This window comes from Alexandromys fortis, unplaced genomic scaffold (assembly GCF_014885135.2).
Source record: "Alexandromys fortis isolate MF-2015 unplaced genomic scaffold, M_Fortis_MF-2015_v1.1 scaffold_239, whole genome shotgun sequence".
Classification (NCBI taxonomy): Eukaryota; Metazoa; Chordata; class Mammalia; order Rodentia; family Cricetidae; genus Alexandromys; species Alexandromys fortis.
In genome coordinates this window covers 323,419-348,957 of record NW_026068120.1, presented here as the reverse complement: position 1 = coordinate 348,957, position 25,539 = coordinate 323,419, and the positions used below count along the sequence as shown (strand labels likewise).

Here is a 25,539-nt window from a genome sequence, read left to right as displayed (position 1 = left end):
AATCAACAATGCCAATAGAAAACCTAAAATGTAACATTCTAACACAATATATTTCTAGGATATCTTATACATGGAGGAATGATGTGGAAAGTATGTTTTCGTTTACCACGATTAAACCACTGTGCCTCTGTAAGAGCAGAAGCGTTGGTGTTTTTAAGTAAAAAACACGGCAACCCCTAACATTTCATGGTCACTACACTGAGATGAGGTGGTTCCAGAAATGTTCAGTGGCACTGTGCAAGTTTAGGGCATGCACAGAGTAAGCACGCTGTGTGGGGGGAGAGCAGCAACTAAGGTTGCAGTGGGGCTCCGTGACACAAGGCTGAGCGCCTCCTGCAAGGCCTGAACACCCTGTCCAGTTAGTTAATGATCTTACACTGCTGCTAAATTTTTAGTAATTCATAGTTTAGTTATGTGACGCCGTATGTGCTGTGGCGCAAAATTTAAGAAGTGACAACCTGAGTTCATGAGAGCAGGAGAGCTGTCCCTGCCCTGCTACCAGATCCAATGCATAAAAGCAGGAGGGCAGGTCCTGCCCCTTGCCTGGGCAGCACAATAGGGCCAGCCCTGTTGGTGCAGGTCCGGGTGAGCTGTTCCTACTACTGTCATGTAGCAGTGTGGGTGGGGGAAAGATACCCGCTTGCCCCTTTCCAACCTGCAACAGATGAGAGAGCTGACCTCCCCCTTATCAGCTACAGTACTTAGGAAGGGGCCCTGCTTCTTTCCTAGGCAGCACAGTAGAGCTGGCCCTGTTGACGGAGGTGTGGATGAGCCTGCCCTGATGCTGTGAGCATGGGAGAAGTGTCCCCGTTACTCATCTGTCATGTGGCAGCATGGTCGGGGGAGAGATGCTCCCCACTCCCACCCATCAATACCTTGAGGCTCTGAGTTCCTAAGAACAGGAGAGCTGTTCCTGCCCCTCATGAGCTGCAGCACTCGGGAAAGCAGCCCCTACACCATGCCCGACCAGCACAGTAGAGCTGGCCCTGAAGGTGTAGGTATGGGATAACCCACCCTGAGGATGTAAAAGTTGAAGAACGGGCTCTGCCACTTGCACATCACTGTAAGGGCTGAACTAGCCAGGGCATTGCTGGAGAATGTGGTGGAGACAGGGGAGAGCTGGCGGGCTGACCAACCCTGCAACTACCCAGGCCCAGAGCCATGGTTATGTGTTGGCCCAGCCCAACATCCACCCCATCTGTGAACTGCTGGAGTACCGGGGTGGGGGAGAGGGTTGAGGGTGTCTTGCAGACTCAGGGCTATAGGATCTCCATGACAGAGGCAGAAACTGGATGTTCAGGGTGAATCCCAGTGAGGGCCGAACGTTGATGGTGTAGCAGAGCCCAGCCGATGATTCCTTGCGCTGAAAATGCATGGATAAAGGGGTTTGCGGCGTGACGGACAGCATCACTGTCGCTTCCATGATGAAAATTTTCCTTTCTTATTTTTTCCTTTTTTTCTCTTATTTTTTTTCTTGGTAGGGTAGTGTCAGGAAGCATAATGTGAAAGACACAAAGAATAAATATAAAGAACTTAAAAAAAATAAAGAAAAAAAGAATAAGCTACAGCCTAATAGACTTAGGTCCCACTTTCCCATCCTGGATCTCCACAGCCAGTATCCACCAGATTCCCTGCTGCGCTCATAAATGGGAGTCTGGAGTGCATGCGGGCGTCCATGCTCAGAGCTGCCAAGAGTAAAAAAAGAAGAATGTAGCCAGGGCCTAGAGGCTTATCTTCAACCTTGTTCTTCAGACGGTGACGACTTCACATTATCTGGCTATGGGGTCGGTCTGCCTCTTCTCTTCCATGAGGAATCTAGGGAGGCCAACAAGATGACAAGACTATGTAGATAAGTATGCTGTCCTCGCCTGCAGCACATGAAGGAAGTTGCAGCAACAGACGGAAGCAAGGACCCTGGTCTCAGAGGAGTGGGGCTCACTGAATGTGGAAGTGAGTTTGATGCACCAGTGCATGTCCATGTACACATCCCAGACACAGACACACAGAGGAGAAGTGGGGAAGGCAGGCTGCGGCCCCAGCCTAGTTAAGAGCAGATTTGAAACTGCTCAAAAGCTCACATAGCCTAATAGCTAAGTGCCTAATAACAGGTGGAGAAAAGACTTTTTTTTTCACAGCAACCTGTGTGTGCCTGGGGCATCATTTCTATAAAGACAGCGTGATTGAGAGGGATATTGATTTGATGTGGAGTCAGCATTCTCTGAGAGCGGACCATTATGTTCTGAGTTGAGTACTTTTGTAGGGAAGGTATTTGTGCAACATCTAATGAGGAATGTCTCAATCACCTACTCAGGGAAGCCAAACGCCACCTGTCTAGGCTCCCTCCAGGCCTGCCCAAAGAGGGTGCTGCTTCCTGGCGGAACTCCAGTTCTTTTCAAGAGCTGAAGATGGGCCAGCAGCAGGTGGCCCTCTGTAGTCAGAGTGTTCTGGGAGATGACCAAGCTAGTTGCTGAAATCATAGCCACTCTTAGTAACGTGACACAGAGTAGGAAGATATGTCAAAACACTGAAATACGCCAAAGCACACAGATCTTTACATGAGAAATATCTCCACTTAATAGTCATGGAAGCTAGTGTTTCCAGAGAATCTTGTCTATATCAGCCCCCTTTTAAAAGTGTTTTTATTCTAATCACTTTAAACTTCCTTTCCATGACTGGTATTCTGATGAAACTCCCAATTCCACAGCAAACACTACAGCTATGTGTGTAAGGCAAGGCATTCAGTGCTCAAGGCACTTGAAGAGGGCTGTGGTCTCGCCAGGCTGCTGGGCCTGTGCCCCAAGGCTGTAGGCTGGGTTGAGATTAGTCATCTGGGGTTGGGGGAGGGTACTCAGCCCCTAGAATGATGCTAAGGAAGTCTTGCTCAGATCTAGTCATGAGGGTGGGGTTCAAAAAAAAAAAAAGCAGGGTGCAAATTTGAAGCTCCCAGCACAGGCAGCTGCTCCAGCGGGAGGGGAAACGAAGGTGTCATAGACCTGGCTCACCTGAAGCTTAGAACAGTTCATCCACCTTTGGTTTCCTGTGACCAGAGGCAGGGTTTATTTCTTTATCTCGTTCTTTCTCTCTGTCCTCCCCATCTCTTTTTCCTTCCCTCTCATCTCTCCTTCCCTCCCACTCTCCATCATGGGGGTCAGCTCTTAGGTTGTTATCCTTCTTGATCATTTTTCCCAGCATGAGTTGTTTATTTCCCAAGGTATCATACTCTTACGTTCTCCCCTGAAGCAGCTCTGGAAGGTTGCACTGTGTGCTCCTCCACTGGATTGAGGCAGCCAGGAAAGTATGCAGAGGGGGTAAATGGAAGCCCAGGGAAGAAGGGATGAGTCTGAGGGAACCCTGGCCCTTTCACACAGACACAAATGTCCTGAAACCCTCCGTCTGCAGCTAGACCCAGTTCTTCCTTGGATACACAAAGAGAGTTCAGGAAGTCACAGGAAATTCTCAGAACTGTGGGCAGTGAGTAGGGTTACAAGACAGAGTCTTGGGCGTGGAAGACAGTGAGCATCGCCCAGGTCAGAGGAAGATGGCATTCTGTCCTGTGTTTCACAGCCACGGGTTAATGGGGGGGGGGTGCTTTGCATAGCAGATAATATGGGACATCTCCATCACTATGGCCTAAGCCAGGTCAACTTGTCAGAGAGTCTGAATCCGTTGCACCCCCTCAGACACCCCCAAACTCTGCAACAGCCTATGTGTCATCAAAGCTGCCAGGACTGGAGACTCCACCAAACCACTCCCTCTCCTGCATCTCCTCCCACTGCAAACCATAATCTTGCAGACAGACAATGAGGATGGGACAGCTATTCAGAAAAATCACGTGGCTGGGGAGGCTTAGGGCATGTCCTGACTGCACCTGCAGGTTTTCCTTTCCTGAGGCCGCTCGGCACTGGCTGTGCTGCACCTGCTGTGGGCCAGCGCCTGCCTCTCAGCACATACCTGGGACTCGGTACAGGCCCTGGCCTGCTCTACATCCTGCTGCCCCATTCCACCTCCTCTGCCCTGCTCCACAGCCTTGAGAGGCCAGCTTGTCGTTCCAGCCACCTGATGCCCTCTAATCATGCAGCCATGAAAGACACAGAAAAGTGGCACTTTAGCTCTTCTCTCCCACTGCTCTTTAAAAGAAAAGTCATGCAAGAAAACCATGGGTTTTTCTCAACCTTTTCCTCATAATCCCTGCCCCATCGTTTGCCTTCTCCCTTTCTGCTCTGTCTTCCTTTCCATGTCTTTTATAAGACAGCCGCTCTGTGGTTTCCTCCACTGCATTCTTTGAAAGCAGGAAGAAACCTTTTTGCACTTTCTTTTTCCATTTAGTATTGTCTTCAGTTGCAGTGGCAGAAGTGAGCACAAATCATGTGGAAATTCAGACCTGATTCCAGGGACCTGGAAATGGGGAGTCTGCTCACTTCTTGGTGGATACCAGACAGTGTACCAGGGCTGTTGGGTGCTCTTCCTCATTTAAATGACTAAAATACAGCATCAAGTAATTAGAAACCCATGAAGCGCGGTGACTTTCATTCCACTTGTTCGGATGCATACTACCTGGTTAAGACAACAGCACAGAGACTGCATAGAGATTCCCTGGCATTCACTAACTGTGTACAAGTTCGTGTGAGGTTTTAGGTTTATATGCTTTCACACAAATCAAACTTTGTCTGTAATATACACTGGGGTAAGTGCAAAAAGCAGTTTAATCATTTTGACCTATTTTAGTTTTTTGTTTTGTTTTGTTTGTAGCGAGAATTCAACCCAAGGCCTCGTGCATTCTAGGGAAGCGTTCTACCACTGAGCTACACCCTCGGTGACACATTAAAGGTTGAATTTAGCTTTAAACTATATTCATTAGCAGTTTTTTTTGGAATGTAGTAAACACCATGCCATAGTTTCTTGTGTTTTCCAGTTAGTTCTCAAAGCCTCTTGTTTTTGTCACCGTCCTCTCCAGATATAATCCCCGTTATCACCAATAATTGACCATAAAGGAATATTCCCTGTCCTCCAATAGAGGAGCCCAACTTAAATTCTCTATTCTTTTCATAATTCAGCAATGGCCCAGCCTATCTTCTCTTTTCATGATCAGGTGACTGTCTTTGGATTCACCAAGGTGGGGACAGCCTGGTGACAACTGCATGGAAGTCACCTCATCTGGAAGCCTGGTTAAGCACAGAACCAGCTTTGTGCCTAGGTTCCTAACAGAAGGTCTGAAGAGGAGCTGAGGGAGGGCGAGTCAATGGCTGCCCTTGCATGCGTATTTTAGTGCGGTGACAAACTGTGGCCATGAGGGTGTATTGGAAGATTCTTCAGGAATATAGAATACTCAAAGATCACAGGAGGCATGAGGCTACAGGAGCAGATGCTCTTCTTTAACAATAGAAATTGACAAAGCTTAAATCTTGGCCATGTTCATTGCCAGTCGTGGATAAATATCAAATTTCTAGATTTTCTTAAGACCGGTTTCCTCAATCTGTGTCCGAAAGCAAACAATAATGTTAACCCTTACCTGTTAGTCGTGGGAAATGGATGAGATGATGTGGATCAGAACGCATAGTTGAGGCTGCGGGCTGCCTCTAGTTCATTTCTGCCTTTGGCATATTTATGAAGCACTCACCAAGAAACATTTCTCCAATGGTTTGTGTATTCTAGTCTGTTCTGTACTTCTCTGCTAATAGAAGTAGCAGGTGTTCCTCCCAGAAGGTTCTAGCTCCCAAGAGGACATCAGTATGCTCTACTTTCAGCCTCGTGGGCCATTCATTGTTCCAGAGTTCATGTGATACATCGCCTAGTTGCAAAGGCCTCAGTATCCCACCACTTGTGGACAGATGATTGGAAGCTGCACCTCACTTTAAGGGAAAAGCAGATTGTATTTCATTCAAATACTTATTAAGTTGACAAGCTCCCACTCCAGTGAGCCTGCCTGTGAAGGGCCACATAATAGGGCCAGTGCGGAATTGAGCCGTCAGGAGGAAAATAAAGGTAAACAAGAGGATCTGTGTCTTAGGGGGATAATATTCTCTTGGAGAACAAGGTAGGAGGCAAGAGATACATATGAAGCTATAAATTATCATCTGCTGCCCAGGGTGATGCTATCCTGGCCAAAGCATCTCAGTGTGATGGCTTTCACATTCCCCCATGAAATAGGCATGTTCCCTGAGATGTGCTCCATGTGTGATTGGGCTGGTTACAGAGCTCTGCCTCTCTATCTCTCTCTCTTTCTCTTCTCTTCTGCCTACAGCGTAAACCCCAAACTTCTGGTCAAAGTTGATGATAACTGACCATTAGCACTGGCAAGAATTAGGATTCCTGAGGAGCCACTACGATCTCAGCTGAGGAACTTATTCACCATGCTTTTTATCATATTTGATTTTAACTCCTCTTATCAACATTCGGTTTAAACGGATGTATGTGTCGGAAGGGAGGGGTCATCAACCATGACCCCATGACAGGTAATGATACAGCCAATGCCTGGGGTGAGGTCATCATTTACACAAAAGATGAGAGGCCAGACAACTGATTTAGACCACAGCAACTCTTCCTGTAGTGCACAAAGTGGTAACCTAATGCATATTGGATGACTTCACGGAGTGAGCAATTGCAGGCCTAGTTTCCTACAAGTACTGTCTTGTCCACAGAGATACCTGTGGGGAAGAATGCAGGGCTACCAGTTTTTGGTGGTGGTTTTCAAATCCTGTAGGTACCAAAAAGTACTTTCCCAAACAAAGTCTCTGTACTGCTTGTTGGATGGTGTGTGTTTATCTTAGAGGGGCAGGAATAGAAAAGCGAAAGTTTTTAAGGACCCCAGCAAATAATGATACCCTAACCTGTCTAGTTGTAAATGCTCTCCATTATCCCAACTCAGTAACCCCAGGGCAGGCAGGGGACTAGCCTGAACACTGGCTGTGCTTCAGTAGTAACTCAAGTCAAGCTCAGCAGCATGGAACGATGGCTCAGGATGGGCCAGAAGGGAGACAGCTGGTCCACCAAAGAACTCTGTGTGTTTAGATATGCCTAGTATCAAAGGAGATGTCTTTTGAAATCACTGGAGTTGCCACAGCAATGAAATTAAGATATTCCAATAACTTTGACACAGTAGCAAGGGAAAGTTTTATTCACATGGGGATGGGAGCACCGAGGCTGTGCTTCCATGCGTATTGGGAAGTCAATGGACAAAACCTATATGCTCTTTGAGTCATGTGTCAGCATCATCTGAAGATGCGCTGACTTTGTTTACTCTTTTTATTCGTGTTTTTTTTTTTTTTTAGATTTAAACAACATTATATAAAAGGAGGGTTATTCACATGGAACTTAATACACAGCCAATAAAAATTTTGATGCAGTGTGCTGTTTATCCTTTGGTCCACTTGACCAAAACAGTGTCACCTGGAACCAGGACAGGAAAAATAAAATCCATAAAATAAACCTATAGGCATGTCTGTGAGACACTTTTTTGTTGTTGTTGAATGATTGACGTAACAGGGCCTAACTCACTGTGGGCAGTGCTACTCCTGGGCTGGTGTCTCAGGGTGATATAAGAAATTAGGTCGAGCAAGCCGCGAGGAGCAAGTAAGCAGCATCCTCCACGGTTTCCGTTTCAGTTCTTCCCTCCAGGTTCTTTTCCTTCCCAAGTTGATTTTGGCCATGGTCTTTATCACAGCAGCAGAAAGCAAACAGCTATCGTGGTAAAACCAATGACACAAATCACCCATGGAGAGGAAGTGGGAAGACCGCTCTTACCAGTGATGAGACTGATGGTCTCTAGACCAGGAGCAGCTCTGTGAGAGCCACGGGACCACACATGACCTCAGTGCAGTGATTCACTTCCAAACCCACTCCAGGAAAACCAGCGGTGAAGCACGTGAGATGGGCCTGCGGGGTGTTCACCGTTAGCTGCTATCACAGCAAACACTAGAGTAACTTAACTGTACACAATGACCTGACACATGGAAGGCAAGACAAGCCAGGCGGTGGACAAACCCTAATCACCCTGAGAAGTGTTCCCAAGGCGGCATCTTGAAGAGATGCAGTTTCCACACAACCACACGCAAAGCTGCACACGTCGAGAGGTGCACAGCGACAGGCCTCGGAAAATTGAAAGGACTCATCAGAGTATTCATCAATATTTTATTCTTTTAGCTTTTTAGTCTCCTTAAGCTTCTGGATTTTTTTTTTCAGTGAACCGCAATTGCACAGAAAGATGTAGTGCAAACTGAAGAAAGGCCCCAGCTTTGTGTTTTGCAAATCTATAAAAACGGCCAACAATTTTATATACGTGAAAAGCTCAGTGTTGCTACACTCCATGGAATTTTAGTGTCTAATGGTAGAAGGACATACACAACTAACAAAATTATGCTCATGGTTTATGGAAAAAAGAACCCTCACAGCATTGGTGGAGGTGTATATTAGGACAGCCATCAGGAAAGACGGCAGCGAAGTGGAAACAGAGCTACCGAATGAAATTCAGTCTATCGCTCAGAGAGACGCCGGGGTCTTGTGTTCATTTCACAGCATTCTCACGGTACAGCACGCTGTCTGCCATTAGACAAACAGAAAAGGACGATGCCATCATGATCTACATACATGTATCTCATATACATTAGAAGTGAAATGTTAGTCAGCCTTTAAGATAGGATTTATATAATTTGCAATACTGTGAATAAGCTGGGCACTACAAAAGCACAACATGCCCCACCCAGGGGAAAATGAGTCTTATAGAACCTTGTTTTTATGTGAACTTAAAGCTGAGAATCTCACAGCAGCAGAAAGTGGGTTGGTAAGTAGCTGTGACCATCAATAAGTGGAAAGGAGGGGGTGTTGGGTGTACTGGATTTCAGTAATTCAACAGAAGATACGGTCACTGCACCTGAAACCACGAGGGCAGACTGCACTAGGCTAGACAAATGTGTGTTAACAGGTATCCCACTAAACTTTAAGTAGTAATTGTTTAGTCGAATACACGTATACACGTTATGTATACCTTAATTACACATCATTTTGGCTGACATTTTCCAGTGATGAATGATGATAGAAATACAAAGATCACTGTGTTTTATTATTTATAACTTTCATAGAAAGAATGCTCATGTAAAGCCCCATGTATCAGCATGGTTGATTACTTATTCTACTGATTAGGAATAGTCAATTTCTGTATAGAGTATAACCTTTGCACAAACGTAACGCATATATAACAGGAAAAGGGATTTGCTTTTTGACATATTATCTAGAGCTTGTATGATTCAGGGGTAGGTACCATATTGTCAGCCCCTTTAGTTGCTCTCCTGTGAGTCCCAAGGGGCACATGGAGCTTAGGAGACCTGGGGAGGAGAGCTCTTTCAGTACCACAAGATGGCCACGGCCCCGACAGGAACTTTCGAAATTCCATAGCTGGAAGGCCCCTTTAGAATATAATATGACGTGATCCCTGTGGGTTATGCACTGGAAATCCAGGCAGCGTGCAACCATGACACTATATTCCATACGGAGGTGGTAAATGGACTACAGCCAGGCTAGCGTGGTGTGACACTGGACGTCATAGCAGAGAGGGCCCTGGCGTTTGATGGCAATGAAGGAGCTGAATGTGCCTCTAGAGACTGATTGAAAGCTGGGCCCATGGAGAGCGCAGACGTCTCTGGTCATCCAGAAATTAGCTGAAATGTGGGCTCATCAACAGAGAAGACCTCTCTGCTCATGGACAAGAAGTAATCGTATGGAACTTTACTGGTTTCAAATCCAATCTGAAATATTTATTGAGGGCCTATTACATGCAAAGTGCTAACTGCTGTGGTGGCCATGATAGTGTGTATGACAAAATCTTTGCCCTCCAATGCCCATTAGCTGGTGAAGGAAAGCCTCATAGAAGAAAGCACAACAGACAGGGTCCCCTGACCTTCATGTTACTATAGCCCCTCTTGCTTGCCATGTTCATAATCTCTGAGTACCACCCTCATCACTGATTGCTATGAAGGAAACTGTAGTTTCAACAATATTTCAGTGTACACTCAAGCTATTTTTGACATGAAGACTATTTTGTACCCATAAGTGGTGTCCATATAATTTGTTCATTGCTTTGATTAATCTGGAGGTTTATGACAGGTATGTGTCTTAACAGAGTTCAAGTGGTAAAAATAGTTTTGCAGTGTCAACATGTATTGCCAAATCCACTGTATCTGAAAAAGCCTGAACTAAAACACACACAAATGATGTGAATCTCCCCACAGCATCTCCTGGGTCGAGAAGAACAGATGAACTTCAAGTGGCTCCTTCTGTACTTACTCAAATCAATACATTTAGGAAATCATATATCATGGAAATCATGCGGGTCTTTGAATACCTGGGCTTCAAATTCCATCTGGCTCTGTAAGATAAAAGTGCTTAACTTAGTATAGACATTACAAAGAGACAGAACAAAACAAAGTGCTCCATGTGTCTCTCTAAAGTCTGTAGAGACAGACTTGTAGGGAACGTGGGCATGATAGCTATTTTTTTGTTATTGCCTTGATTATATCTGATATTAACTAAAGGCCAAGCTGTTGGGTAAGAGATTTTTCTTGTTTGGGTTATTGGAGGTGGGAAACCCATCTTAAATCTGGATCACACTTTCTGGTGGTTGTCTATCTGGTGGTGGTCTATATAAAGGCCATGGAAGAAGGGAGCATTGGCTCTTTACCTGCTTGCTCCCACTATCCCTGGCCAGTTGATAGCTCCACTGAGATTCGAGCCTATTTCTTTGGGATCATAATGAGCATTGAAGACCAGTCAAGACATCCAGTCTTGTGAACTAAACAACTATTGGGTTCTTGGACTTCCCATTAGGGGACAGTCATTGTTTGATAGCTGGCCCATTCTAGTAAATACCATATACATTCAGTCAGTTCTGTTTCTCCAGAGAACTCTGACTAATACAGATTTTGCTGCCAAGAGTGGTTCTAGAGCAATAGAGTTACAAGGATGAATTATATAAGTACCTGGAATAGACTTTCCAATTTGCTAACATCTACAGTTACTGAAGCCTTCTCTAGATGCTTGGAGAGCTCTAAAAACTCATAGTGTAAATTATTTAATAAACTTATTAAAAGAAATTCATCGGATTATCCATATGTGCCTATTGTGAGAAGCAACGAATTTAGTGACTATTAATTTAGTGAATATTAAACTTCTGACAATTTGTGGAAAAATAAGAATAATGATGCTGACTGGTTGCTCTTAGCATCTGTTGATAAATTGGCCCAGGGAAAGAATGAGTTGTGTGATAAAATTAACCAACTTCTAGCATCTTAAAATATGGTGAAGGACAGAATCAGGGATAAAATTGAGTGCTTCTAAATGTGCATAAACAGTCAAAAGGCTTCTAAGTGTACCCTGGAAGATCATCTTTTCTCCAGCAGCCACAGAGCTCAAGCTGAAGAAAATCAAACCAAGGCCCACATTTTAAGCCTGGCTAGGCTGAATTACAGGGAAAATTCAAGTCCCAGACATGGAAATGTTGGGGTTTATAGTAGAGCCATTAATTGGTGAAGAATGGGATCTTATAACTTGGGATAGCTACGTATGAGAGTGTCATACCAAGGCTGACAACTTTGACACCTTAGATGCCCAAGGATTTATTTCCTCTGAGGAAGAAATCTCTCCACCCTTGGCATAAGATGTGCCATTCTCCTGACCCCTAACCTTGGGGTCAGAGACACTGCTGCTCAATTGGATGAATTTAAATGTGATGTGTTTAACTGAGCCTGAAAGTAGGCAGCCTTGAACCACCAAACACAGTGATTTTAGCGATTGCAATTGGCAGCATAGGCAAAGTAATGTCTGTCCTATAATGAGTAGCATGGGCAAATTGATTTTTATGGTGGAATAGCTTGTATGGATTGTTGATACTGGTTAATCAGCCATGATGTTCCACATAAGGAAATTAGTCCTTTATTGTATGTTAATCCAACAGTGACTTTCCCTGAAGGAGATATCAGGCAAGACAATACTGCTGTCTCCCAGGGCCCACCAATACCTCTAGACCTATGACCAGACTTAGGGCCAGTTAGGCTCCTAAATGGGAGATAAAAAGTGTAGTTCATGAGATGTGTGCTACACCACTAAAGAGCTTAGTGAGTTTGCCAGTTCATTCAGTCAGATGTCTGGAGAATATCTATGAGAATGGATTTTACAGGTAAGGGATAACGGTGAAAGGAACATAGAACTAGATAAAGCTGAATTTATTGATAACAGCCCACTGAGTGGAGATGCTAGGTTTAATATGGAAGCTCACTAAGTTAAAAAAAAATGTCAAGAGCCTGATTGAATAGTTGCCCAAAGATTTGTCAAAGATGGCCTCCTGAAAAGGAGTCCGAGATGTCTGATATCCCTTGACTTAGTATTGATGAAGGAATTTAAGTGCTCAGGGAAATCACCATGCTAGAGTGGGCATGCTGTGTAAAATCCAACCCTCCCCCATAAGAAGCCCCAGAAGATATGGCCTTCACTAACCCTTGCTATAAAATGCAAAATGATGGGAGGGGCACTAACACATTCTAACAGGTTTGTCTTCACCCCTTTCCTTGTGCCAGACCTTGGGGTCAGGGACTGCTGCTCAGCTGGATAAATTTATATGTAATGGGTTTAATTGAACCTGAAAGTAGGCAGCATTGACTGACCAAAGAAGGTGATTTTAGTTATTGTAATTGGCAGCATAGGCAATGCAATGTCAGTAATGCCTGTTCTATAATGAGTAGCATGGGCAAATTGATGTTTATAATGGAATAGCTTGTATGGATCTTTGATACTGGTTAATCGGTCATGATGTTTTCAGTCATAAGACAGATAAGAAGTCCACTGCAGTTTTATTTGATCTGTATACCAAGAAAATGTCACAAACAAATGAAAGAAAGGTTATGTCATATTGTGGCAAGAGGTCTGTGAACCACTTTCCAGACTCGAGCCAGTTTGCAGAAGCAGAACCCTTTGAATGAAGGAATAGCTGGGTGTTTGTTAAAATCCTAAGAGTTTTACTGTTAGCCTTTCTCAAGTGCTTTCTTAGAGGGACATATGACCTTTTTATACTGGGAAAAAGGAGACAATCAGACTTTTCAGGGTGTATTAGGTACTGGTTCTGAATTGACACGAATTCTGGGAGAGCTCATGAACCATTGTGGCCACTCGCTATAGGTTTATGGAGGTTAGATCATTAATGGAGTTTTGACTGAAGTACAACTCACAATAGGTCTAGTACATCCCCAAACTCATTCTGTAGTTATTTCCCAGTTCCAGAATGTATAATTGGGCTAGAAATACTTTGACATTGGCAGAATTCTCACAGTGGTTCTCTGACCTGTGAAGTGAGGGTTATTATGGCTCGCAATTCCAAATGGAAGGCATTGGAGTTGTCTCTACCAGGGACGAAGAGAAGAAGACAGTATTGCATCTCGTGAACTCCAGAAGTTAGTGCCACCATTAAGGACTGAGATGCAGGGGTAGCAGTTTACTTCTTCCCTTAACTCTCCTATCTGGCCAGGACAAAAGACAGATGCTTTATGGAGAATGACAGTTGATTATCAAAACTTGAATGGTTGGTGACTCTTGATGCAGTCACTTTGCCAGATGTGCTGTCCTTACTTGAGCAGATCAGCTCATCTCCTGGTGTGCAGCTAATGCCATTTGCTTGGTACCTGACCATAAAGAGGATCAAAAGCCATTTGCTTTCAGTTGGCAAGACCAACAGCCTACCTTTAGTTTTACTTCAAAGATATATCGACTCTCCAGCTCTGTGCCAAAACTTAGTTTGAAGAGACCTTGATCACTTGTCTTTTCCACAAAATGTCACACTGGTTGACTATATTAATGACATTATGTGAACTGGACCAAGGGAACAGGAGGTAGCAACCACTTTGGATTTGTTGAAGACATATATACGCATCAGAGAATGAGAAGTAAATCCAACAAAAATTCAAGGGCCTTCTTCCTCAGTAAAATGTTTAGCAGTGTAGTAGTATGGGACATGTTGAGGTATTTCTTTAGAGGTTAAGGATAAGTTATTGCATGTGACTGCCTCCACCACCAAAAATGAAGCCCAAATTTAGAAGGTCTATTTGGATTCTGGAGAGAGAACAGTCTTCACTTGGACATGTTACTTGAGCATATATACCAAGTGACTTGAAAATCTGTTAGCGTCGAGTGGGTCCTGGAATAGAGAAGGCTCTTCAATAGGTCCAGCTTGCTGTGCAGTCTCTGCTACCACCTGAAGCATATGATCCAGCAGACCCAATGGTACTTGAGGTGTCAGTGGCAGATATTGATGCTGTTTGTAGCCTTTAGCATGCGTCTAGGGGTGAGTCACAGAGAAGACCTTTGCGATTTTGTAGGAAGGTTTTACTATCATCTGCAGACAACTACTCTCGCTTTGAGGGACAGTAGCTCTTGAGCTGCCACTATTGAGCCTTAGCAAAAACTGAACATTTGGCAGTGGGCCATCGAGTTAACCCTGTGACTTGAGCTGCCCATCACAATCTGGGTATTATCTAATCCACAAAACCATAAAGTAGGCTGTGCACAGCAGCAGTCCATTAGGGACCAGAAGTGGTATATACATGATGAGACTGAGCAGGTCCTGCGGTACAAGCAAGTTACATAGAGAAGTTGCTCCAAAGCCTGTGGTTTCTATTCCTGTTACAGTGCCATCTACTCCCATGCATATACCTGTAGACTCAGGCAGTATGCCCTAGGAGCAGTTGACTGAAGAAGAAGAAGAAACTAGGACCTGGCTTGTTGATGGTATACAGGTACAACCTAAAAGTAAACAGCTGCAGAATTAGAATCCCTGTGTATGAGAATCTTAACAGACACTGGTACAGGGAAATCTTGACCCTGGGCAGGAGTTCAGATAATACACATTTGTTCACACATTTTGTTTGGATGGATAAATGGCTAGATGTGTGATTGTTCACTGCTTCATGGGCCATAGCCAATGGATTGGATGGCCAGGGACTTGGAAAGAGTGTGATTGGAAAATTGGTGAGAAAAACATCTGGGGAAGAAGTATGTCTATAGATTCTTCACCCAGGATGTGAAGATACTTGTTTCCCTGGTATATCCTCAGTAAGATGCTGACTTCAGTTGAGGAAGAGTTTAATAATCAAGTAGATATGATGACACATTATGTGGCCAGTCGGCCTCTTTTCCCAGCCATTTTTGCCATTGCCAAATAGGCCCATGAACAAAATGGCTATGGTGGCAGAGATGGGAGTTATGCATGGATTTCCACTCCCCAGGACTGACCTGGCTACAGCTACAGCTGAGTGACAAATCTGCCAACAGCAAAGACCAACCTGAGTCCCCAACATAGCATTATTCCCGGGGTGATCAGACAGTGCCCTGCTGGCAGGTTGACTACATTGGACCACTTCCTCCATGGAAGGGACAATACCTTACAAACTGGAGCTCAGAGGATGGGGATATTCATAAAATGCATTAATTGTCTTTTCAAACCCCAACACATCCTTACCATTGTCCAGAATGCAGACTGTGGAGGCACCTCTGACTTTATATCTAGCCAAGTCCAAGTGAGGCTCTCCTGTAACACACTTCATGCTCCCTGCCTTCCTCCATTTCTTTCATTAACATGTTGTTTCCTTTGCCTGGATTACGTTTACATGCCTGTTTTTCCTTTGAAACCTGGTTCTTTGGATAAGCCTCTTATGAACTAGATGGCGTGGATGTTCTTTCTCCTGCCTGTCACCATACTTTACGTAGCTCTCTATGGTCAGGAGCACCAGCATATCCATCCTGGCATGCCACTAATTAGTCAAGTTAACTTTGATAAAATGCATTAATCCTCTGAGTTTGGCTCCTCATCTATAAACTGGATTATATGAGATATTGTGTTTATGAAACTGCCTCTCATAGTAAAAGCAACACGCAAATCATTAAATGTTGTTATAACAATATAATACTTATCCTAATGTTGTGCAAGAATTCTCATGTTGCTTTTTGTCCTCCAGTGAAGCCACTAAGCCTTTTCTCTGGGTTTTTGGCACACATTGTTCCTTATTAATTCTTTCTGACATCGATTAATGCATTTAAGAATGAAGAAAACATAGCAGTGGGCCGAGACAGTAGTCTGAGACAAACTGTCATTTCCGTGGGGGAGGGGTCTTTCTATGCTCTTATTCTTCTGACTACCATACACTAAGCTGAGAAGTCCTGGGCTGGCTATTGCAAATTCTGTTTTTTTAGAAAAGGAATAGGTACCTTTGGATCAGGCAGGCATGGCCCAAAGGCTTCCAGCAGGAGAGTCTCTTCTCTCACGGCGTTCTCATAGTCTGTAAAGGACAGCTTCCCGTCATGGTCTTGGTCCTGAGAGGTAAGCAGCCTGGGTCAGTGAGCACATGACACTTTTGCTGCAAAGGTGCACTCTTTTTCACAGTCAGTGGGCAGGAGGAGAGCGAGAGACTTGGGTGGGACATTAAAAAATAAAGCTTTGTAGTGTGTGGAGCACAGGTTGTCACTGAGCACGGAATCAAGAGCCTCTCACATGCTAGGCAAGTGCTCTGTCACCGTCCCACTCCTGCAGCTCGAAGAGAATATTCTTCTAAGAAGCCAACTTTTATTTAACTAAGCAGAGTGCTCCAAAATCATCATCACTGAGTTCTTACTTCTATCCCACACATTGCCTATAAGCTTGAATATAAAACTTTTAAGTTACTCATACTTACCATTTTCTTAAGCGTAATTTCAACCAAATCTTTGATCCCTTCATCAGGGTCTTCTTCAGAGGGCTGCTTGAGAAGGCTGTTCTTCAGCATGTGGAACATCTCCTCCTTTGAAATGAAGCCATCCCCATTCAGATCAAACACTTCAAAGCAATCTAAAAAATTTGATATATATGTATATATATCACATATATAATATATAGTATTGTATTGTATGTTTATACATTTGAGATTATCACTAAGGTGCCATTTTCTTCTGACAAAGCAGTCAGGGTGGAGGCATATCTTATTGTTGCATTTCTGGGCTGCAAACTTGATGCTAGTTGACTTTCATGGGAATGATGGTGTATACTAGGGAAATATCCCCACCCCTCTTTCCATGCTTCTTTAGCAGACTGTGAAAAGAAACTCCTAGGAGAAATGATATGAGCTTTGCTGACCGGAGACATGGAAAAGCAATTGTTTGTTCAAGTTAACTTTATTAAATGAAGTATGACTCCATTAGTTGAGAATTATTTTAAAAGTAGAAAATTTAAATTAGGCTTTCTGGTTTAATATTTGTTGTTGAGCATTGTAAACTAGAATGTGAATGTATCGGTGCATGATTAGAATGGAGATTACAATCTGGGCTGCTTCCTTTCATGCTGCTCCTTAATGGTTTGATTTTCTTCTGAATTACTATAATCACATTCTTTATCGACTTAATTTGCTCCATAAAAGGGCAGAGAGGATTCACCAACCTACCAGAACCCACTCCACTGGTGGGTTCGAGATGGTGATTTAAAAAGCTTTTGCTATGTTTATCGTAAGGTATAAACTAGCAGTTCATCCGCAGGCTTACATTTCATTTTTTCTTCTAAAGTCCCTCGAAGAAACAGTGATAATCCATGAATCCACTCAGATACACTTACACAGCCATCATTGTCTCTATCAAAACCTCGAAATACTAAAAAAAAGACACAATGTAACATTAGTGTTGGATGAAATAATATAGTCATATTATATTTAATATTTCAGCTTTTGAGATTTAAGCTTCTTAATAGAAATAATTCTATGTTTTTATTCCTCAAGGCAAGCAATGCTGTTACATGGTAGGTGTGCATCTTAAAAATTATGTAGTATTCTCTAGCATGTAAGAAAATTTAGGGAGAAATAGAACACAATGGGGCTTTTTTATATGAAGTATGAAAACTAGTTATGTTCTCTTTCTAAACAATAAAAGTAATAGTAGACTCATTCCTTCTCTAAACATTTTGGAAGATTAAAATACACCCAAATGACTCCAATAGTCAATGGGTTAAGAAAGAAATAAAGGAAAAAATGAAAGTCTTCCTAAAATACAATGAAAATGACCACACAATATACCCAAATTTATGGGACACCATGAAATTATTGTTAGAAGGAAAGTTCATAGCAATAAATGTTTACATAAAGAAGCTGGGAAAAAACCACACTAGTAAGTTGACAGAACACCTGAAAACTCCAGAACAGAGAGAAGCAAACTCACCCAGGAGGACTAGACAGTGGGGAATAATCAAATTGAGAACTGAAATCAACAAAATAGAAACAAAGAAAACAATACAAAGAATCAATGAGACAAAGAGTTGGTTCTTAGAGAAAATCAACAAAATAGAAAAACCTTTATCCAACTAACCAAAAGGCAGAGAAAGAATTCAAATTAACTAAATCAGAAATGAAAAGGGGGACATAACAACAGACAAGGAAGAAATTTAGAGAATCATCAGGTCATACTTTGAAAACCTGTACTCCACAAAAACTGGAAAACTTAAAGGAAATGGACAATTTTCTGGATCACTTGCCAAAATTAAATCAAGACCAAATAAGCAAAATAATCAGGCCTATAAATGCTAAAGAAATAGAAGCAGTCATCAAAAGTATCCCCCCCCCCAAAAAAAGCCCAGGGCCAGATGGTTTCAGGGCAAATTCTACAAGATTTTCAAAGAAGAATATTAATACTCCTCAAATTGTTCCACAAAATTAAAACAGAAGGAACATTGTCAAACTCTTTTTATGAGACTACAATTACCCTGATACCCAAAACCACACAAAGACATTACTAAGAAAGAGAATTACAGACCAATCTCCCTCCTGAACATTTATGCAAAAATACTCAATGAAATACTGGCAAGCCAAATCCAAGAACACATCAGAAAAGTCATCCATCATGATCAAGTCAGCTCTATCCCAGCAATGCAGGTATGGTTCAACATACAAAAATCTGTCAATGAAATCCACCATATAAACAAACTGAAAAAAAAAAACCACATCTCATTAGATGCTGAAAACTCATTTGAGAAAATACAAAAACATCCCTTCATGATAAGGTCTTGGATATAAGGAGCAGGGGGATATAAGGAACATACCTAAACATAATAAAGGCAATATACATCAAGCCAACAGCCAACTTCAAACTAAATGGAAAGAAACTCAAAGCGATCCCATTGAAATCAGGAACAAGATAAGGTTGACCACTCTCTCCATAGCTATTCAACATAGTACTTGAGGTTCTAGCTAGAACAATAAGACAACAAAAGGAGATCAAGAGGATACAAATCGGAAGAGAAGTCAAATACTCACCATTTGCTGATGATATGACAGTTTACATAAGGGGCCCCAAAAATTCTACAAAGAAACTTCTACAACTCATAAACACTTCCAGTTGTGTAGCAGGATACAAGAGTAACTCGAAACAATCAGTAGCCCTCCTTTACACAGATGATAAATGGGCTGAGAAAGAAATCAGAAAAACATCACCCTTCACAATTGCCACAAATAATATAAAATATCTTCGAGTAACTCTAAGCAAACAACTGGAAGACCTGTATGACAAGAATTTTAAATCTTTTAAGAAAAAAATTGAAGAAGACACCAAAAAATGGAAAGATCTCCCATGTTCTTGGTTAGGTAGAATTAACATAGTAAAAATGGCAATCTTACCAAAATTAATCTATAGACTCAATGCAATGCCCATTAAAATCCCAGCAAAATTCATCACAGACCTCGAAAGAACAATCAACTTCATATGGAAAACAAAAAAGTCCAAGATAGCCAAACAGTCCTGTACAATAAAGGAACTTCTGGAGGCATCACAATCCCTGACTTCAAACTCTATGACAGAGCTACAGTACTGAAAACAATCTGGTATTGGCAAAAAACAGATAAGAGGACATTGGTACCAAATCGAAGACCCAGATATCAATCCACATACCTATGAATACCTGATTTTTGACAAAACAGGAAAAAATATATAATGTAAAAAGGAAAGCATATTCAGCAAATGATGCTGGCATAACTGGATATCAACATGTAGAAAAATTAAAATAGATCCATATCTATCATCATGCAGAAAACTCAAGTCCAAATGGAACAAAGACCTCAGCATAAAACCAACCACACTAAATCTCATAGAAGAGAAAGTGGGAAGTACACTTGAATGCACTGGCACAGGAGACCACTTCCTAAATATAAAACCCCAGTAGCACAGGAACTGAGAGCAACAATTAGTAAATGGAACCTCCTGAAACTGAAATACTTCTGTAAAGCAAAGGACATAGTCAATAAGACAAAACAACACCCTACATAATGGGAAGATATCGTCACCAACCTCACATGAGACAGAGGGCTGATCTAAATACACAAAGAACTAAAAAAATTTGTCATCAAAAACAAATAATTCAATAAAAATGGGGTATAGACCTAAAGAGAGAACTATCAACACACTAATCTAAAATGGTTGAAAGACACTTAAGTAAATGCTCAATATCTTTAGCCATCAGAAAAATGCAAATCAAAACAACTCTGAGATTCCATCTTACACCTTTAAGAATGGCCAAGATCAAAAACACTGATGACAACTTATGCTGGAGAGGTTGTGGGGTAAAGGGAACACTTCTGCATTGCTAGTGAGAATGCAAGCTGGTACAGCCCTTTGGACGTCAGTGTGGCAATTTCTCAGAAAATCAGGAAACAACTTACCTTAAGACCCAGCAATACCACTTTTGGGTATAGACCCAAAGGATGATCAATCATACCACAAGGACATGTGCTCAATTATGTTCACAGCTGCTTTGTTTGTCATAGGCAGAACATGAAAACAACCTAAATGTCCCTCAATTGAAGAATGGATAAGGAAAATGTGGTACATTTACACAATGGAGTACTACACAGCAGAATGAAATAACAACATCTTGAAATTTGCAGGCAAATGGATGGAGCTAGAAAACATCATCTTGAGTGAGGTAATCCAGACCCAGAAAGACAATTATCATATGTACTCACTCATAAGTTGCTTTTATCATAAAGCAACAACAAAAAAAACTGCCTACAATCACAATTCCAGAGAACCTTGACAGCAAAGGAGATATACATGCATCTCCTGCGTAATTTGGGAACATGGGGACCATGGGAGAGGGTAGAATGAGAGGGGGGAGAAAAGGAGGGGAACAGATAAAAATATATATAGTTAAATATATATATATACATATATATGCCACTAAAAATAATACATTCAAATGTAATTGGGAATGTAAAACACAAGATTCCTCCAAAGAGCATGACCTTTGTTAATTACAGTTGAATTTGACAGTTCCCATCATATGTGTATCTTACCTCTGTCCATAATCATGTCATCTGTCATTCCAAATGTCACATGCAGGATGTTCCGAAATGCATTACGATCTAGTCCAATGACTACCCCTGGCCTTTCTGCTACTTCTCCCACCAAGTTATAGAAAAGCGTTATAAGGCAGTTCACTTCAGATTTATTAACTGTAAAAGATCAAAATGGACACATAACAGAAGCACACTTTAAAACTGTAAGTACTCAAATATTGCATCAATGAGTTTGTGTGTTCAAAATCAAAAGCATCTAATGCTTGGTTGCCATTTTCAAGTCTCTCATATTCTGGGCCTTAGAGCTAAAGGAAGATGATGCCAAAGTTACATTATCCACTAACAGAAGGCAAATTATTCATTCTGGAGCCAAATAGAAATAGATTCCATCACAGTTAGAATGAAAGAAGATAGCAGTCGTGTGATCTAAATGACTGTGGTGTCAGAGTCGAGACTTCACGAGTGCAGACAAGAGGGCAAGTCACAGTTGCATTGTTTCACACTGCTGGCAACACCAGTGTTTGATGGTAGGTGTTTATGGCAGTTACAAACAAGCATTTCCCTGGAAATTTAGGCTCCTAAATGTCTGTGTAATCATTTTCATTTCAGTTTAGGCTTAATAAAGCCTAATATAAGGAAGAACCTTGAAATCAGAGTTATTGTCTAATAAAGGAATTTTAAGCAAATTCTATCAACCAGTGTGATTCTTCTCCAAGTTGTGTGATCATTAACAAGAAACTCTTCTGGATTACTTTTGCAGAAAGGTTTCTTTTTAATTTAATTCTCTCTCTCTCTCTCTCTCTCTCTCTCTCTCTCTCTCTCTCTCTCACACACACACACACACACACACACACACACACACACAAACTAGCAGCAACACCGGCAGCATCATCAACAATAGCAAATAAGACATTTGAAAATATAGTTTACCAAAAGTACATAAGTGAATTTAAATGTGAAATGTGAGTGGGAGATGGGGAAAGTTTATTTAAAACTGGAAAAAATATAGGTGAATACTTTCATACATAAAAACAATGTCTATGTGTAAGAAAAAAGTAGATAAATTGTACCCTGTCCTACATGCCACAACAGACAGAAGGTGGTTCCTGGTTTTAAGAATCACATTTTAAGAGTAAACTTAAAACTTTGGAAAATGAAAAAAGAATGAGTAAATAGTATAAAATAATATAATGATTAAGATTTTTAAATGAGCTGCCAGTTATTGTGAAAACAGCAAGTGACACAGTGTGATCCAATGATCCAGTGATCACATACGAGAGAGAGAGAGAGAGAGAGAGAGAGAGAGAGAGAGAGAGAGAGAGAGAGAGAGAGAGAACTGAGAGCAGGGACTTAGCCAAGTACCTATGTATCAGTGTTCACAGTGACATCATTCAGAAAAGTCAAAAGGAGCAATGTTCAGTGACAGATGAGTGGTTAAACAAAATGTGGTATAGCCACTCCGTGTAATGCTGGCTTTTAAGGGTTATAATACAAGACACATTGGCTTTAAGTGAAAAACTGAAGGAAGAAAGTATGTCTATGTCCTCATGATGATGCCACAGTTTGGAAAACATAATGCAAAGGGAACCAGTTCTGCCTCTCAATTCACTATCAGACCTGTTTCTCATCTGCAAAATGAATGTCTTTAACAGGCACTTAAGATTCAGAGCTTGAAGCTGACTTTCAAAGAAAAGATACACTTCTGCTCTACACTTTGCACAGAGACAGACCTAGCGCAGAGATAGGCCTATTACAGAGATGGACCCAGTACAGAGATAGACCTATCACAGAGATAGATCTAGTATAGACAGATAGTGGCTTAATACAGAGATGGGCTTAGTACAGAGAGAGATGGACCTAGTATAGGGATGATGGACATGATACAGAGACAGACCTAGCACAGAGATGATGGACATGATACAGAGACAGACCTAGCACAGAGATGATGAACCTAGCACAGAAATCTGGACCTAATACAGAGATGACCTAGAACAAAGATGACCTAGAACAGAGAGAGACCTAGTGCAGAGATGGTCCTAGGGATAAAGAATTCTTAGGCCCCAAACAAAATCCCCGAGATGCCTTTCTGTTTCTTTCCTAAAACTGGGTAAAAGTATATCTCTGTAACAGGGACAACAGACAACTTAGGTTCCCTGTTTCACAGATGTGTTTACGTGTATGCTAATCTCAGGCTCCTGGCTTTCTGCAAACTGAAAGCTGTCCAAAGGCACGCTGGGAGGAAAGTTAGATAACCCCACCCCCAGACTTGTCCAAGCAGAAAATAAGTCCTTTTTTCCATTACAATTTTTAAAATTTCTTTTGAAATACAGGGAAACTGAAGAAGCATGTTTATGGACCTAAGTGGGGATTAACCAGAAGGTAAAATATGGTTCCACTTATATGATGTATCTACTGTCAAATTCATAGTGGGGAATTAGTGTTGAGTTGGTACAGGGTTTACTAGGGAAAAATCAAAGTTCTGGAGATTGCTGATCTTGTGCATGTACAGGGTCCCTTCCTGTGTGAAGTTGCACCTCACCTATTATAGTGCAAGAATAATGAATGAAATAAAAAAGACCAACTTTTATTACAGGATATTGTTGTAACTATTTTATTGTGTGTAGCTAACCTAACCTACTGTCTAAGTGTGTCTCATTTATAACTTAAAATATGGTAGCTATTTGTGTACAAGAAAAATCACGGGATACATAGTGCTCAGTATCTCTAATAGCAGGCATCTTGAACTTCACCTTCAACCCATGGAAAAGAGAACTTAAGTTCTTCTGAACTTAATGCCAAGAACCATACATATAAAACTGTTAAAATGCTAAATCTAAAATATAAAACCACTATACATGAGTGTGAAAAGCTCCAAAAATTCAGAACTATTCGTGGCTGGGGAAGGACTGTGAACAACTGCAGATGCTGATGGGCCAGGTTTCCGTCTCAAGACAAAAGTCACTTTAGTGATAGCGGCCTCATCAATGACTAAGATTAAAAGTTTCTTGCTGATGTTTAAAACCTTTTGATTTCTTTATATGAGAGCACTGCCTCTATATCACTGCTGTCTCTCCCTGTTCCCCTTACCTCCTCCCTTCTCATGACTTCCATTTCCTTCCAAATTCATGAATTCATGACCTTTTCTTTTTTATTGTTTGCACGCACACACACATACACACACATATACACACAGCCACTGAATACACTTGTGCATGTGTCTAGCGCTGACCTCCTGGGGATTGGAGAACCTATATAGGAAGTGGTTCCTAGTCCCTGGATAAAACTGATTCTTCTTCTCTCAGCAGCCATTGAACACCTGTGTTTTTATTTTTTTAAATCTATGAGTGGGACCCATTTCCTCTGTACATGTTGGCATGTAAACTGATGTTGTCATATGCTGATCTTGTTCACCAAATGATATTGTTGATATTTTATGGCTGCATTTTCCTGGTCATGTCTTAGCGTACTATCCAGTAGCAGGCATCCTGGTCTTCTGTCTCTTCAAAGCTTTCTGCTCCTTCTTCTGTGATTTTCCCTGAGCCTTAAAGTAAGGGTTATGTTGCAGAGTCACTATTTCTTTATATTATTAAAAGTTGAGGATCTCTGAAATAGTCTCCATCGGTTGGAAAAAGAGACTTCTTTAGTAAGAGAGAGAGAGAGAAAGGGGGGGGAGAGAGAGGGAGAGAGCGCTACACTTCTCTGTGGCTCTAAGAGTAACGATTTAGAGCACAGTTAGAAATTATACTGGCTTAGGCAAGTGGCAGCTACAAGTTCTCTGGTAGGGCCCATGATTCCCTCCAACCATGGTTAGCTGGCCAGGTTTACAGTACCAGACATAAATTCTCTCCTATGTAGTAGACCATAAGTTCAATTAAAAAGCTGGTGGTTGACCCCAAGATAAAATTGCCACCATTGCAGCATTGGGGATTTCATGGAGGTCTGGTCCTTGTCCTGGCTTACAGGGTTTCTGGATAGGACTACTTATAGCTCCTTTCCTATGTGGCTCACAGATCACTTATTAAGATATCTTAAGAGATTGACATCCAGTTTTGCCCGGGATGAAAGGAAACAGAGACAGAGAACCACATTGGAGCACCGGACTGAAATCTCAAGGTCCAAATCAGGAGCAGAAGGAGAGAGAGCACAAGCAAGGAACTTAGGACCGCGAGGGTGCACCCATACACTGAGACAATGGGGATCGGGAACTCAC

The 25,539-nt window shown here is 41.9% G+C and overlaps 1 protein-coding gene across 4 annotated transcripts in view; it reads right to left on the bottom strand.

The window, feature by feature from the left end:
• Positions 1-7,519: 7,519 nt before the first annotated feature.
• Positions 7,520-25,539, bottom strand: part of Clxn (calaxin) — a 20,679-nt gene continuing 2,659 nt past the window's right edge. The window contains exons 2-8 of one of the 4 annotated variants that reach the window (XM_050125157.1): positions 21,327-21,485; positions 17,539-17,643; positions 16,701-16,852; positions 16,237-16,341; positions 14,135-14,227; positions 10,276-10,357; positions 7,520-8,535 (exon numbers count right to left, since the gene is read on the bottom strand). In XM_050125157.1, coding sequence (XP_049981114.1) covers positions 10,298-10,357; positions 14,135-14,227; positions 16,237-16,341; positions 16,701-16,852; positions 17,539-17,643; positions 21,327-21,485 — 674 coding nt within the window. In that variant the 3' untranslated portion in view covers positions 7,520-8,535; positions 10,276-10,297. Of the gene's footprint in view, positions 10,358-14,134; positions 14,228-16,236; positions 16,342-16,700; positions 16,853-17,538; positions 17,644-21,326; positions 21,486-25,539 lie in introns of all 4 variants that reach the window. The other 3 variants (XM_050125156.1, XM_050125159.1, XM_050125158.1) reach the window with 3 other exon arrangements.